Consider the following 17,511-nt stretch of genomic DNA (forward strand, 5'->3'; position numbering starts at 1 on the left):
CCCCTCCCCCAGCACACAGATAACAGTGATACAAGCTCACAAGCTGAACATAATTCCACCATTTGACATTGTTGTTCTTCAGTCTCACTCAGATGCATCGCAGCTAATTACACTTTGCACACTTAAGTACACAAATGCGTGTGTGCGTTCATTTGTAAACGAGTTATTGTTTAATTATAACTTCACATGAACTTTGCTGATCAGTGGGGCGAATCGTGTCTCCCCTTCAGCGCGTAATTATTCAGGCTATAATTGCTCGGCCTGTTTGTGAAACATGCTCATCTCTCAGCGAGGCCATCTCATACAGCTTCTCTGCCAGATCCTCTTCGAGAAGGCCCACGAGCCTCTAAATGGTTTGTGTTAAAGGCTGCTGAGAGAACAGGAAGATTTAGACGGACAACAGTCATTGAAGTTCACATATAACAAAGACAATTAGACGGTAAAAAATGTAAAGTTATCCTGGTAAGGTGCTTCAAATTGAAATATATTTCACACAAAATGCAGTTTTACTCACCAGAACTGACCAAGAGGATGCTTATCTACTTAAATATCAATCGACTATTTATTCCTCACAGGTGACAAAAATAATTCAATTTAATTGCTTTTTTGAAGCTTTCAACTGCATTTCATGGCCTTCATCTCTGAAAAATGCAAATAAACTAATATGAAGTTCTGTTACATAGCATTATTACAATAATAAAGTGCAAAGACAGTGATTACTTTCTTGTTTTTTATTAGTTTCAGGGATTTCATATATCATTTTAAAGATTTTTTTTTTACTTTTAACTTTCTAGCTTTATGTATTTACAGTTCAGCTTGAACATGTTGAATCTGAAACACTTTGATTGAGCTCCCCATAACTCACGTCCACACTGAGGCCATAACCTAGACGTTGCCTGTTGTTTAAGTGATCACAAGCCAAAATGTTTGGGAACCTCTAGTCTAGAAGACATTTCGGGAATATATATTCCAGACCTCAGAAAAGACCTTTAGGCAAAAGGACAAGCAAACACTCACTGTAACTGGAAACAACAGGCTTTATGACACACCCAGTCTCAATTTTGAGAAACACTGGCACTAGATCCGCACCACCAGCATCAGATCAGGGTTACGAACGGTCTCGACTGTGGTGTGACTTAACTACACCAAGCTATCACACATATTTGTATTTGTACACGACAAAGTGTACAAATACAAACAGTTATCCTGGTGGATTTAGACTTGGCTATAAGAAACATTGCAATTCTCCTGCTTCAAAAAGCTACCAACGGATTAAGGTATTTAGATAGATTTAAGAAACTGAGCGCTGACATTCTCAACATCCTTAAAAACAAAACAAAAATAATAAGCTCCTGAGACAGCAGTGCGAGGACTGACAGGGATGTCTTCATTATTACAGTCTAAGCTGAGAAACTAGAGAAGGAACACCAAGCCACATAATGATGGGTATCACGGCGAGGCCTCCCTCAGGCAGGTCTGAGGCCTGTCGAGTCCCAGCCTGAGGAAGACTCAGAGGAGGCAGACCACAGCAGCACTCCGCAGACATGTGTCTCACTGAAGAGAAGACTATTACTGCACTACTGGGGTGCTGCCATATTTGTCGAGGTGTGTTCTGGTGTCACTCATGTGGTTTGTAGATAGAAGGGGGGAAGGAAAGAAAAAGAGAGGAGGAATGGAGCAACCTTGTGCCAGCCTCCTAACCCTTCCCATGTTTACATTTTAATGCTGGATTTATTATTCAGGAACAATATTTCCATCCATATATCCCCCTTGCAGATTCATCAAGCTACGTCTGTAAGCTCTTGAAAGACAAATAAAAAGCTGAACTAATTGCTGTGGATCCCCCCTGGATATATCAGCCTCATAGAGGAGCGTGACAGCGAGAAATCAAGCCGTAGCGCCGAGCGGAAAGCCTCCATGAATCACGTTTGTATCCATACTCGCACGCAGAGCAGCAGTGGTGTTGTTGGCTGAGAAATAATCATTGGGGAGGCAGTCCAAATTAATACTTCAGCCGAGGCCGCCTCGTTCTCCGTCATTAGGGCACATTACAGGGCCACAATATACATCATTAAACCAGGCATAAACAATTCATTAAAAGGCCGTTAAGAAGACAAGCTAATGTCACTTCTCTCTGTGGTATTAATAGACTGTAAAATGGCAGAGGGTTAAGGCAAAAAGGATCATTCCACCGCTGCTATCGAGTCAGTCATCCTGACTAATGGCTTAGCCAGTTGTTGTGTATTGAGTAGGCGACCCTACTTTTCTCCCAATCACACTTATACGACTCTACTTAAGCCTCAGTGTGAAACAGTAACACAATTTTCATCTGTTTTATCAGGGATGGTACTGCTCACTGAAGAGTAAGGGGTAATGGAATATTAGCAAGTTAATTCCAGCAATGTAGCCACTTTACATTGTACTGTCACATGTTTTATAACACTGGTTTCCAACCTGGGGTCGCCAGAAAAAAAATAGCTTTCTTACCTGTATTTTGTCAGTGTTTGGCTTGTCAGTTCTGGGCTACTGTAGAAACATAGTGGTTCCACATGGCACCCTAGAAATACCTGAGAACTGACTATTTACACCATAAGGGTAGCTTTGATTTTTGGGCCAATTCTGTGTCCACTGGGAAACAAGCTTCCATTGACAATCTCTGAGATTTGAATAGCTTGCTTTGAGATTGCAATTGCAGAGCCTTTTGGGTTTATTAGTGGGGGATGGACAAACAAATGCATACACATATCCTTCCCAACTAAAGCCTTGGACGCACTACAAGACTTTGAGATCCCTGTTCACACTGCGCAACTTTCAGTCTTGAAGGGGGTCACACGCTACAAGATCTTTCACAACCAGTCTGTCTGCTCTACAAACTATGTTTTATCAGGAGGAATTAAGAACACCATTAATAACAAGCACATCAGGTTTAATTGGGAAAGTAGTTTAAAAACAGTTACAAAGGGCAACCATAAGTGAAATAAGCTTATAATTAGCTTGATCAGCCAGCATCAGTAATCAGTACACATTATTAAAGCATTTGTCAAACTTATAACTACCAGCAGACAACATTATCATACATTAATAGTTACCTTTGTAGTAGTGTTTGTGTAGTGGTGACAAAACATAAAAAAATATACATATAAATATCCCTAAACCGAACTCCCTTTAAAAGATATAACATTTTAACAATTCATTTCTCACCAGTCAAAATGTTAATTATTGATATCAATTAATTTCATCCTAGTATTCATTGCAAAGGGCCACAAGTTGGAATTGAAAGCAGCCCTGCACCCCATCCACAATGGTGGACAATTAGTTCTACATATCTAAAATTTACCTCCCAAGTAAAAACTAAATTATTGATACGCTGGCTTGGAAAAATATCTGAAATACAATTGTAACTAGTGAAAATTAAATTTGTACTAGTAACAATTATATTTGAGATATCTACAATAACTCGTCAAAACTTATTTTAGATATCAAAAAAGGAATTTCCACTTGTTAAAATGTCATTATAGATCTCTTTAATGATGTACGAATCCAAAAGAATATGCTAATTGGCAACGCATCCGAAATGTAGTTGTTGGTATTGGAAATGGGTCTAGTCACAGTCCTTTTTTAACATTTAACACATGTTAAATTCTATTGTAGTTATCTCTATTCATTATTGTAACTGGTGAAAAAGGATATCCTTATATCTATAATTAAATTAAAGATATCTGTAAATCAGTTTTGACTGAAATGTATTTTCTACCTGTGAAAATATGTCTTATAATAATTCAAAATGGTTTTACAGACATGACAGACTATTGACATACATTTTGTCAAAGCCAAAGTTACGTACGTTCAGTACATATGTTACGCTCGTTTAAATCTAGAAGTCAATGATCCTAAGAGCTGGTATTCTTCCTCTTCTTGAGGTTGGTCGATTCAATCATATTCTGGAGGAAACCAGATTGCGGGAGCAGTGGGATTTGGGTGAAGTGGCAAGTGACTCATTTTCTTTTGTACTGCATAAATTATGATTATTTAAGAGAATCAATGCTCCTTGAAATCATGCAACAAAACCCTGAAATATTCTGATGTCCTGATGAACACAAATTGGAATGCCTTTTTAATTTTGATGTATTGTAAGTTTGCCAACAATGTCTCAAAGGCCTGGAAAAGGCATAATTGCACGCATGACACGATAATGAAAACTTAATTCATTCATTCCTACAAAAAGATGAAGGGTTAGTCCTGAATCCTGAGCAGAACAGTCAGGTAACTTAGACAGACTGAGTGTGTTTCAGTACTTAACGGACGGCTCAGCAGTCTGGAATAGATAACCACATAAAGAAATCATTGGCTTTGGCCTCATTTAATATCAACATTCGACACAGTAACATTACACATGTATAACAGAAACTTTCAAAATCCACTGCTCTTTAATCCACACCTCACGCTTCCTTTTTCAGTGACTGCAGACTATTTCTGTCTTAGGTAATACATGTTTCTGTAATAAAGCCAAAAAAAATTAATAGTTTGAAGGTGCCAACCATCTGGCCACAGTAACTGAATGCGCAGCTGTTGCTATATTTAAGATATTATGAATGCAGTCGATTTGAACAGTTTTGGCTTAGCCCTTTAAATTCAAACCCAATCAGACATCATTCAATAATGTTTCAGCAATCTAGCAATAAAAACACAAAACAAAAAAACCCCAACAGATTAATTAAGTTTGAAAGAGATGCATGTGCAGCCATTGTCACAGCACATCTGCCCCTCCCCTATTGTTACACTACTGTCACCATTGAAAAAATAACAAAAACAATAAAAGTTCTAAATGAAAGCATTTAGAGCGACTACAAGAAATCTGGAAGCAGCCACTAGAAAGCTGTACCTGAAAGAGAGATTGCAGAACATGGGTTTGAGTGAGGCAGGGATAAAGAGTGGGGTCAAGCTGCCTGAAGAAAAATCAGGTACCAGGGAGGTCCCGCCCATCTCCAATGTTAAGAAAAGAGACAAATAGGGTCGCCCATCTCACCCACCCATCTCCCAGAAGCTGAAGCCCAAGATGAAATTAGCTCACACAGTTCTCCCACCCATCTCCATCAAGTCAGCACATTACACTAAAGTCTTCATGAGTGAAACAAGTCATGACTAAGACTCAATTTCTTCAGAAAGAAGAAGAAATACTGGGGGGAAATTTTCCCTGTGATGATGTGCTCTTTGGCAGGCTTTCTTCCATTCTTTCAGACCACAGTTGTACCAGTTAAAAAAAAAAAGTGACAGTGACATCTGATCGCCAACTTGCTGCACAGGGTGTCATGGGTGCTTCATTGTTTCACACTGTGGCCTCACACAAGGTCCTGGGTCCAGCCCAGTTCTTTGTGTGTGGAGTTTCACGTCCTCCCCATGTCTGCGTGGGTTTCCACCGAGTATGCATCAATTTGAATATCGAAATTGCCCACACAAAAATGACGTGACTTAAGGCAAACACAAAGTTGCACATTAGGCTCATGCTACACACACATAATAACAAAACAGATAATTAAATTTAGATGAAAAGAATAATATATATATATATATATATTGCATTGGTAGGCTATACACAATCCCTTAGCTATAAAACAAAATATATATTGCTACATACAGTTGCAATCAGAAATATTCAACCCCCTCACCCCCCAAAGGCTTAATTGTGTTTCAACTCCACTTTAGGCCATAAAAAGACAGCAAAATTATATAGGGGTTAAATAATTGTGACATGGCTATCTTAACAAAATATACTCTTACACTCTTATGCATTTTCTGTGTGGATTTTATGTATAACTCAACTCATAAAGAAGTCATCCGAAGCAGAATCTTGCTCTTTGAAAAAACTTTAATTGATAAATCCTTAAAATCTTTGGGGGGTTGAATATTTCTGATTGCAACTACATATGTAAAGTACGCCTATAAATCTTTGGATACTATTTGGAGACTGGAAAAAACAGTCATTATTCTCTGTCTTCTTGTGTATTCTTTCATTTGGCAGAGACATTTCTTCATCAACAGTCAGCTATCGTAGCTAACATCAGCTGGGCTAACACATGTCCGAACCAGACCAAACTAGCGTTGGTGATTGTGGTTGTTGTTACAAACTGTGTTCACAGAGCCTTCACTTTCTGCTAATACTAAACAATTAGGCAGGAAAAAGAAAACACTGAATTTGTCAGAAAACAAAATTATTATACATTTTAAAAATACATAAAGACTAACAGTTGTATAAAACGTTCCTAAAAATATCAGGAAAACTAATCTTTGTTGCAATATTCACAGGAAGCGACCTGCTCAAAATTGATTCAAATTGCTGGTTTTACACAAACTTCCTGCAGCTAACTGCACATTCTATCTGTTGTTTTGCACTGTAATAAATGTCCAAAAAATATGTCACTTAGTCCACTCATCAGTTTAGTCGATGATAGAAAAGGGGTCCCATTAAGGAAAAAGCTTGGGGACCACTGTCTCATGATATCCATTGTCCTTATGGGAGTAGAGGGCTGTAAGAATTTAAAAGGAGCCACACAGACACAGAGCCTGCTGTATCAGCCATCAGTTTATTTAAAATCTGGTGAAAGTGAAGCACCCAGTTTCATCAGGACAGAGGCACAGTCTTTTTACACAACAGTGGCTTTCACACTGCAGCACAGGGAGCATTGCTGCATGTCCTACCAATGGCACAAAGGTTGATCACATACATCCAGAGTGGCAGAAGAGAGAATGCATATTCATTACAGAGAAGCAGAGCCAACCCCGTCACTCAACATAAATACTGGATGGTGTTGAACCAACCTGCTTCAGAGTGGTGTTCATTCTTAAATAGTCTGCCTTAACAAATAAATGCTGATAGTTTCTGTTGACACTATACATGGTCAGTGTTTTCTTTGTACAAGTAATTCTCTCCAAATATATATAAAATAATTACTGCATGGATTTGGATGGGCCAGGTAAATGTGATGTATGCACTTCTTGGCTTTCAGTCAACCAGCTAGAATAAGACTGCTTCCAGATCCAACTACCTTATTTCCACTCACTCAGGTAATAATTGCATCATCAGGATGGTAGGGCTGGTGTGTCACACTGTTACCACACCCATTTTGTTTAAAACCTAAGATATAAACTGAAGATATTTCAACATAAATGCAATTTTAACAGGACAGTACAGCATCTAGGGGTTTTACATCAAAACTATGATTAGTAGAGGGTTGATATCTATTTAAAGTCTTGACATCCAGTACAATGATTGATCTGCGTGTTTAGCCTAGCTTAGCACAAAGACTGGAAACAGGGAAGCTGCTAGCATCAAGGCTAGAAAAACAGATTCATGAGCTCAATTCCCCCAAACTGCCTGGTGAGAAAAACTAAATTGCCCAACATTGATTTAACTTAAAGAAAGACATCCAAAGATGATAATGTTAATATTCGAATCCACAGTTTAAACCCTACTATGTGTAATTTGACTGTATTTGTAGAACATAAAGTCATTCTCAGTGTTTTTTCTGGGGATTTGGGGATTTTAAAAACAGAGGACATGACTTCAATGTCCTCAATGGTAGGTACAGCACTAGCTCGTAACGCACCACCGTAAGTGAAAACAAATATGCAAAAGCTTCAAAACTAACTTATTTACATCTAAATAGTTACAGGAGCAAGCTAGTCACTAATACAGTGTTGTTCAAAGTGGAGTTCTGTCCACATTCTGCCTAAAAGAAGAGGACTCCAGCAATAACACACGCAGTCACTGTCACAGCCCATCAGCTAGAAAGCAATATGTTGTTTTTACATTTTATACCAGCAAGTGTTCAATAAATAAGATACAACATGTAAATAAGAAGCATAATTTTTCTACTGTTCAAGGAGCTAGCTAACAATTTCCCCCGCTTCTAGTTTTTGTGCAAAGCTAGGCTAGACACATACTGAATGCAATGGGATGAAATTGATATAATTCCACTCATTTGACTCTGGGTAACAAAAACAAAACCACAGTATTTCCCCAAATGTGTATTACTGTTTACGTATATAAAGGATAATTAGTTTAAATAACATTTGTACACAGGGAAATATAAATAAATATTACTTTGCATATTATTTACCATGGCTGATACACAGTATATGGCATATAAATATAGTTGTGGGATTAAAGACCAGTTGTCTGCGTATTCCTTTGGTTGTAGGGCGTAAAAGCAAAGCACTTCACTACAATCTATACCACATGGACATCACACCACATTCAAACAGGAGTATAAGGCACAAATATTGACTAGTAGCATGTGCTTAACAGAAAACTTCAAGTTTTTTTTTTTTTTTTCAAGAAAAGAAATGCTTTTCAAGCACTTCGGCCACATTGCAACTGTGGCTTCATATATTACAAAAATTAAATAATCGAGGAACAGCAATATATTTTTCACAATCATACAATTACTGCAACATTCCACACCCAATAAGCAATATGTTTTTTTCTCTGTCTCAGTTACATCAGTGCTGAGTGTCACCTGTGTGTGTTTGTTGTTTAAGAGCAACACTGACAGCAGGTAACCTCAAAAAGCTGACTTAGTCTGTTGTTATTGTCTGTAAAGATGTGCTGGCTCTGGAGCAAAATATGTAAAAACAAAATCAGAATGAAATATTAAAACCCCTGAGTTACAGGACAAATACTGAGGTCACATAGAGTATTTACACTGTGTCATTTTAACGTACAGTACTCAGTCTGTAGGTAAGTACTATGTAGGTGGCTGTAGTCAAACATCAGTAACAGAGAGAGTAAATGACAACTGGGAAACATGCAACATCATGAAAGCAATATGGAACCAGTGACCTTCCAACTTTGTCATTTAGCTTTGGAGACAAAAGTCACTCATTATTTCCTTAAAATTACACTAACAAACAATTACAAACAAGAAGAATGACCTGTATGACCAAAGCATTCACAATTATCTGTTCATCTAATTGGCATTAATATTGGCCTGCTGACTTAAAAATGTTTGCTTTACTTGGCCACAATAAATTGTTGAAAAATCTAAACCGAAAACAACAACTATAAAACACCCTGTTTCATTTAGAGGGCAGATTTAAACAGAAATTGACCTGATCAGGCACGTTTTAGATCTGCTGACATTCTACCGATCTAATCCAACAAAAGTCTCCACTAAAGTCGGTGTTGTATCATATGTTCGATTAAGAAGGCACCTATCATATCCATCTGTAGGGTGAAACAGGAGCACAGACTTCTTCATATTATGCTATTGAAACATTTTAAATGGATTTGTTGCGTTCGACCTGTCTGGTTAACAATGACAATGAGACCTAAAATGATCAGTCGACTGAAAGAAAATGATTTTCAAACTTGGGATTAATGTTTTTGTCATTTTTTCCCAAGCAAATTACCCAAGAGTCACTGGTTTCAGGTTCTCCAAAGTGAGGATTTCCAGCATTTCTTGGTTTTATACAGTAAATTGTATATCTCTGGATTTTGGGATGTCTGCGTGTTGTTGATTTTATACCTTGGGTGTTTTTTCGCATGTGCAAATTAAAAACAAATGTTGCCCCAGTAAGCTTTTTCGCAAATTCTCACTTTTTTTTTTTGGATGAAAACATGTTGTCAGTGATTCTCTGGTGCAAGGACAGTTGATGGTGTGTTTCTTTTCAACATGAGCTCACCATGTGTGATTTTGCGCTCGGCTTGCAGCAACACAAATGAGCTTGTGATACAAGGTTTGACTGGACATTATATGAAATAAGGCTGTGTTCATTTCTTTGTTTTCACCTTTAAAGCTCCTATTACCTCCAAACACAACAGCATCAAGTATGATTTTCTAGAAACTGGCTCGATGTTTACAGATGCCCTCAGAATGACCCTCATGCATTACAACAGTCCATGATTGCTGCACATTCTGACAAGGCACTGACCAAGGCCCTGATCTTTAATTATCTTACCAGCTAACGTGAATATGAGACTATCAAATCTTACTGGAGTCTTTTCTCAGTTCTCAGTTTCCAATAAGGGTCTTCACACTTTCTTTGTCCCTTTTTCGTTGTCTTAACAAGATGTTCAAGAGAGAACTGCTCACAAATGTTGCTTTATTTTGTGTTTTGCATCCACTACCAAGGCATATTTCTTAGCCTTGCGTGCTTGGCAATACTTAAGTGGTGATTCATATTCTGGGAAGATGTAGCAGCTTTACTGCAACGACCCTGATTTCAAGTGTCCAAAAAAAAACAAAAAACAGACAACTAAAATGTCTCACGTTCAATAATCCTGTGTCTGTAGTTGTTTGTGTTCAGCCAGTTAATCCAAAAAACCTCATCACCCGGTACAACTGCTTTATTTACTGACCACTAAAAGAAGATCTTGTCTGTGATTGGGGCAGGTCAGCAATCTCCTACAGCATCTGACCTGACTCTTATTCACTTTGGGGCAGTGTCTGCTGGCAAGCACTTCCCTCCTCTTACTTCCTCTGTGACTGTGGATGATGAAATGAGACGACCCCGGGGTCACTGTGTGAAGCTCTTCTTGATGGCCATGTTGGGGAAGAGGCCCGAGAGCTCCTGGACGACCCGCATGTCTATCTGCGAGCAGAAGGAGACGTCCAGGAGGAGAAGCCGTGGACAAGACTGGAGGAGTTTCTTCAGCGAGGCAGCACTCACCAACCGTGTACCTGTCAATTAGACAAGTCACAACAGGGACAAGAAGGCAATGTAAAAGATGTGCTGCAAAAACACAACATGAGCAGAATAAAACAGGAGAAATACAACAATTTATTACATTTCTATGTTTGAAAAGATCTATAAAAATAAACTATCTTTACATTTCTGTATAAATAAAAATCCTGCCAATGTGATTTGCTATGTATGTTTACAACAGGTACATGTTATAGACAAAAACATTAGAGTCCAGACACAAATAACGTACTTTATGGTTATTACTTGATTTATTCTCCAGCATAGAGACCACCCCAACTACAGTAACAGCCTCACAACTGACACATCAGCATAGCCAGCTTCAACACTTGTCATGCTACTGTGCTGCCGAGCCCATCACCTTACGCAACTGGAACTATAGTGTTTGTGCACAGCAGTTACTGCTGTGGGGTGCTGTTGCAACTTTGCCTACTGAGCAATATTTTATTCATATTAATATTAAGCAGTTTATTTGGGTTTTTGTTTGCAGTTAACTTGGGAGTTTTTCAGAAATTCTCAAAGCAAACTTGGGATTTTGGTTGCCACAGACATGTCCAATGTAAAGTGATGATTCAATTATGACCATGCATTATGACCACCCAAATAAAAACTCCCATTTCTCATGGTCAGTGACTGATATGCACGAGTTATGATCATACCAACATGTACCAACAGGCTATAAGTGTGGGTAATAATGTGGGTACCACCTGCAACTGTAAGGCAAAAAATAGGACTCAACGCATTTTCCAAGAACATGTATGCATTAAATTCACTTTTGACCCAAAAATATTTCCTTGTTTCTTTGACAGTCCTTTATAAATTGATAGGATTGGTGGTACAAGAGAACAAGACAACATTGTTGACATGAAGCCATATGTTTGCATACGTGTGTGGCTTTGTTTCTGGCCTCAGAGGCTAGCTGCTCTGGGTCCGTTTACCACATCCCACACTGAATTATGATCTGCTAAATGTCAAGTTCATGTGAAAAAAAAAACACATTAACAGCTACAGCTAAAAAGGTCAAGAACATCATTACCAAACAATGGATAAATGACAAATGTTTGTGAAGGGATATATGTATGAGGTAAGAGCTTACCCAGTATGTCCAGGTGCTGCAGTGAGGGGCAGCTGGTGGCCAGCTCCTCTATGTCTGGGTCGCAGACGGTGCGGTTGGCGGTGAGGAAGAGTTTACGCAAGCGGGGCAGATTGCGGGCGAGGTGCTGGAAGCATCCGGTGCTGCTCTGCAGTGTGGGACACCAGCCCAGGTCCAACTCCTCGAGCATCCTGAGCAACCACAGACCATGCAGGAGAGCACTGGGGTGACTGGGGTTCACTGAAAACAGATATGCTCTGCTTTGGCTCTGTGGTCTACAGCTACGAGACTGAGTAGTTCCTGTTCAGAATGTGCTTATTGTATTAAAGGCTGCAGTCTAAATGAATGGGGCTTAATGATTAATTGTGTTGCCTTTTAAAAACTGAAATAACTCTATAACACAAGGTATTCACTGAGAATATTAACAGCCTTTACTAGTCTCTACATGGTATTTACAATGCATAGTGAGACATCTTACTGCTATACTGCTTCACAGCACAAAGAAGCTGTTTAAGAGCGAACAAAACAAAAAAGATGAAAAACAATTACTTAAATCTTGTTTATTGTCCTCAAGGTACACCAGCACACACTTTACAGCACTAAACACAATGGTATTGCCTACCTGCAGCCAGAGACGAGCTCAGCCAGGCCTCTATCAGTCAGGTTTCTGCAGCGCCACAGGTCTAGTGAGCACAGTGAACGACAGCGAGCAGCCAGCATACTGGCCACAACGTCGTAGTCCTCGATCTGCAGGAGAGACAGGCGGTAGTTATCATCTATTTACGCTCTTTCCAGTGTGTTTCAGGCTTTATGGAGCACCATTGCAGGGTCCACGTCAGCTTTAAAATGGACCCTTCAAATATACAACTTTGCAGCAGCCTCTTCAAATGCTGCAGGTAAATCAGAGGATATGATTTGTAAATTATTATGTCTGTCATAAGCAACATTATTTAGAGGCAGAGATTCTGCAATCTTTGTTTCAGATACCATAAAATGCTCTTTCTTTGTGGCACAGTGTCACAGAATTCAATAATTTGTCTTTAGGGTGTGTCACAGGACTGACAAAAAGATGCTGTAAGAAGGAATAAAGTAAGTTGGTAGCCATTTCGCTCAAATGGTCTTTTGTATTTTGAGCAAACTTTTGAAATGTAGCGATAATAAAAAAGCTGATTAGCTGTATCAGCTGGTTTAAGGGACATAACGGGAATTCCTCAAAAGAGAAGAAAGCACTAACAGGGAACACCTTCACCAGAAAATAAATGAAATAGTCTTTCAAGAAACTGATTTGTGTTTGCGAAGCTGTTATTGTTCTTTGGTGTCAGGTAATGTTGGCCATATTTCATCCTTTCATCCAAAGATGAAAGCAAAGAAATTCAATTTACCAGCCACACAGCCAGTGCAGGCACCTTACCCACAGAAATGACAGCATGCAGAACATTTCTCTGAGTTAGCACTGAATGGATATTAAAACTTTTGGCTGTGGTTGCTGTCATTATGTAGTTCCATTGCCAAGAGTTGCATAGCTTCATTATCAATGATGACACTTATGCCTTAAAAAGGAGGAAATCACAAAAATTTTGAATTTCCTTTCAACCCCTTACTCACTTCCTATATCATGATTTGCATCACAAATCCATCAATTGGATGGGAACTCAGCTAGTGACAAGGCAGGTGGGTGAGTTACTGAGTGAATCCGTCATTCGGAGATCAGGTGAATTTGCAGATTAGACAGTCCGTAAATGAGAAGAATATGTTTGTGGTGATTTTTCTTCCTTTTTGAATTATCTTTTAGAAAGATACTGCATATACTAAAAGGTATTGGATCTGCCCCACCACTATCACCATGATGAACTTAACATTTACTAAAATGCCTCATTTGTTAATTTAATTAATGCTAATGTAAAGAAATGCTTTTACATATATACTTGTACATACATACTTGTCTGTCCATAAATGCCACATACTGTATTCCATGCACCATGATGGACATTCACATTCACTGAACAAAACATCCTTAGTAGAATAGTTTGACATTTTATAGAAATTTTGTTAAGTTAGGTGACAGGATCATAAGGTTACAGCCAGCATTAGCTTAACTTAGCATAAAGACTTTAAACAGATTGGCTCTGTAACAGTAACAAAATCCCCCTACCAGACCCGATAAAGCTCACTAATTACCACACTATATCTTGTTGGTTTGTTTTTCTGTATAAAAACGTCACACTTCAGTTTTTGTACAGATTAAACAAGATATAATTTGGTAATCAATGTGTGAAGCACAGTGTGTTACATTTTACATATACAGTCTGACTGATTGATTGATTGATTGATTAGTGAGCTTTAGAAGTGCTGGTAGGTGGATTTTGTTACCTTCAGACAGAGCCAAGCTAGCTGTTTCTCTGTTCCCAGTTTAATGCTAAGCTAACTAGCTGCTGGCTGTAGCCTTGACAGGTATGAGAGTGCTATCAATCTTCTCTTGAACTCTCCACTAGAAAATGAATAAGCGCATTTCCAAATATTCATTTAAGCATTTGGAAAGCGTAAGATAGAAAATTTGGCTGTTAAGAGCCTATCAGCTTCATTGTTTGTGTAAAGTGAAAAATCCAATGTATGAAGGCTCAGGGGTAATTGTGTCCTAGTTGGTGTCTGTACTGTGTTGTATTATACTATGTGTCTATTAGTTCACTGTTTAGCTGTGTTGTGAAGTGAGGCTGAAGCCAAATTTCGAGCCAAGGATAGAGAATAAAGTATTCACTTAAATTGTGTTCAGTTAATTATCACTGGCCTCCTTTATTTTACACCCAACCAGTTTGTTGTTAGGAGCTCAATTACTGCAACACTACTGATGTCTCTGCCATCTTTTGGACAAGCTGCTATCAAACAAGGACACATGGAAGGTTGTTTAGTTATCAGACTGTGCTTTATTTGGACTTCTTTTTTTGTGTGTGTATATGTGTATTCTCACCCTCACACAGCTCCCTAGGTTGAGGTGTCTCAACTCTGTGCAGAAAGTCAGGATGCTCAGAATAGCTGTTTGCTGCAGAGAAAAGAGAAAGACAAAGAGAGAGACATGCAGACTTGTCATTTTATGACCCATATAATATCTTATATTATATAATCGTAACCATTTCTGTTTAGTACACTGGTAAAATCTAACGAACCTTGCACTCGTGGCATCACAATATAAAATTAAACAATGGGGGACAGCACACAGAAAATGCAGAAATCACTTAAAGATCCCTTTCAGACATATATTAAAGGACCAGTGTGTAGGAATTAGTGGCAGCTAGTGGTATAGTTGCAGATCGCAACTCCCTTGCTTCACCCTCTCCTTTAAAGCATCAAGGAGAAACTATGGTGGTCACAAAATGTGCAAAAAACGCAAATGCTCCAATCTAGAGCCAGTGTTTGGTTTGTCTCTTCTGGGCTACTGTAGAAACATTCGAATATGGCAACATGACTCCATGTAAGGCTACATGCGGTGTCTGTAGATATAAAAGGCTCAATTCTTCTATTTAGGTGATTATACACCAATAAAAACTATGTTATTATATTATTTGCCGTATTATATTCCATTTCCACCATTTTTTTTACTGCTGGACATGTCTCCTACTTCACTATAAAGTCCATTCTCAGTGGATGTGCACTGGTGGCTTAAAGTTTCTTCATCACACTTATATATAAGTTTCATACTGGACCAAGATTGACTTCCTAACTATTTGTGACGTCACAGATCATGCTCGTAGGCCTTGTCCCTTCAAATCCGATTTTCAGTGAACACAGAAAAACTTTCCACATTCAGCAGATAAATGTGAAAACATCGTTGTCAAACTCTGCACAGACAGCATTCTGCACAGTGAAGATCGAACATCCCACTGTAGGAACAAGAAGGAATACATATTTGTATGGATGGGGACTTTAAATAACTGCTCAATTGGAGTCACATGTTCAACAACATCATAAAATCCTTATCTTATCTGAGTGTGAATCTTAAAAGGTATACATTAAAATAACAGTATACGTAAAATAACAGTAACATGTCCAGTCATATCATCCAAGTTCCTCCTAAGCGATTTCCTGTCTGCTGCCTGGCACACTCAGTTAACACTTATTGTATTTAAGGGAATTTAATATGGCACAACAGATAGTTTTTACGTCTCCTCAGAGTCGAGCACAGTGAGGACAGACACCTCTCCAGTGGCACTGCAGCTTGGATGGAGATATGGGAATTCAACACTGCAACTGCCAACACATGTACCTCAGTGGCAGGAGAAAGTGTGAGACATGAAAGTGAAATCCTTTTGTGCCAGTGTGTGTTTGGTGTGTATGTGTGCTCGAGTTTGTCGCTGGCATCTTTATAAACGCCTCTCTCCGGTGAGCTAGCCATTTAATTAGAGCAGTGACAGGGTAATGACAGCTGAGATGTCAGGGCCTCAAACAGACACACAGCTCACTCTGTCTACCCGGGTATAAACAACCTGCAGCATGCTGCCTGGCTCCACCGCAGAAACTCTACACTGCCTCCTGCCCACAGCGCCGCTCTGAAACATGACAAACACTGGAGAAACACTGAGGAGCAACACTAAAACACAAGACAGCGGTTTTACACGTCAGACGGGCCTGAACCTGAACATATGCAGTACGTGTCTTTTAGGCCCGCTAGGCTCAGAGTTGACTCAGTTCATTTTAAACACAACAACACAGAATGAGCTACACCCAACACAAAACATGCTTGTGGAGATCATTAGTACTACATTATGGCAGGGCTTCTGAAAGTTTTATTAAATTGAAGTTAAACCTTTACTATACATTTATTTTCCTATTAATGAAGCTATTTGAAATTTAAAGAACTGCAGTCAGAATTTATCCTCTTCAGGACTTCAGAATGACACAATCTGAAAAGTGAACATCACTCTTTCTGCAAGGGGACAAGGGGTTATGGGTAGACATGACTTGTCTATAAAAGGGAAACCACTAAGCTAAATCATTAATGGTTCAGTGAGACTAAGCTTACTGTATTTTACTGTAGACATACTGTAGTTTACACCTGAAATGTTGCAAGCTACGTAGCAGAAACATATAAATACTGTTTTGTTCCAAACAGTCACAGGTAAAGATGCAATCATCTCTTCTACCAACACACATTTGTTCCGCAGAACGTCTACAAGCCAAAGAGAAAATAATTACCACTACAATACAATTAATACTTAGAACTGCCCTGAATTGTGAAGGCAAAAATGAAGCAGCAGGGAACAAGGACTGACAATAAAATGGCTTTCGTTTTCGCTGCAAAGCTAAGATGCTCATGTTATTGTCACGCAGACACGTTTGACATCCAAGCATGTCTGTCTTTTCGCTATTGGTAAGCCTTTTGTCTGCCTTGTAATTAGCATGCAGATGTGATTTATCCATCTGTATGCTAATTAGCCTAGCATCTGATCTATAGTACTTAATGATTTTGGTTTCTTCTGCTCTTTACCAGCTTACATCATAGCTGTGATAGAGATACAGCACATGGGAAATGTGCAAGTAACAGCAGCAAGAAAGTAAGGCAACAAATAAAGTACTGCTATTGTGCTAACACTAAAACAGAGAAAGAAAGAAGAAGAAATGTAGCTTTGCATGTCTAAAAGGTAACTAAGCAACCTGTATATTCCAATATTACAAGCAGCAAGGTCAGCCAAACATATCATTAACCAAGCAACAGTCTACCTGCT

General features: G+C 38.8%; 1 protein-coding gene across 5 annotated transcripts in view; it reads right to left on the minus strand.

Annotated features, from left to right (window-relative positions):
• Positions 1-6,562: 6,562 nt before the first annotated feature.
• fbxl4 (F-box and leucine-rich repeat protein 4) overlaps positions 6,563-17,511 on the minus strand; it is a 19,340-nt gene continuing 8,391 nt past the window's right edge. For all 5 annotated transcript variants that reach the window (XM_035671839.1, XM_035671840.1, XM_035671837.1 and 2 more), the window contains 4 exons: positions 14,760-14,831; positions 12,417-12,541; positions 11,798-11,985; positions 6,563-10,679 (listed from right to left, as the gene is read on the minus strand). In XM_035671839.1, the coding sequence (XP_035527732.1) occupies positions 10,516-10,679; positions 11,798-11,985; positions 12,417-12,541; positions 14,760-14,831 (549 nt within the window). In that variant the 3' untranslated portion in view covers positions 6,563-10,515. The remainder of the gene's footprint in view (positions 10,680-11,797; positions 11,986-12,416; positions 12,542-14,759; positions 14,832-17,511) is intronic.

This window comes from Morone saxatilis, unplaced genomic scaffold, assembly GCF_004916995.1.
Source record: "Morone saxatilis isolate NCDOM2014 unplaced genomic scaffold, NCSU_SB_2.0 Contig24, whole genome shotgun sequence".
Lineage (NCBI taxonomy): Eukaryota > Metazoa > Chordata > Actinopteri > Moronidae > Morone > Morone saxatilis.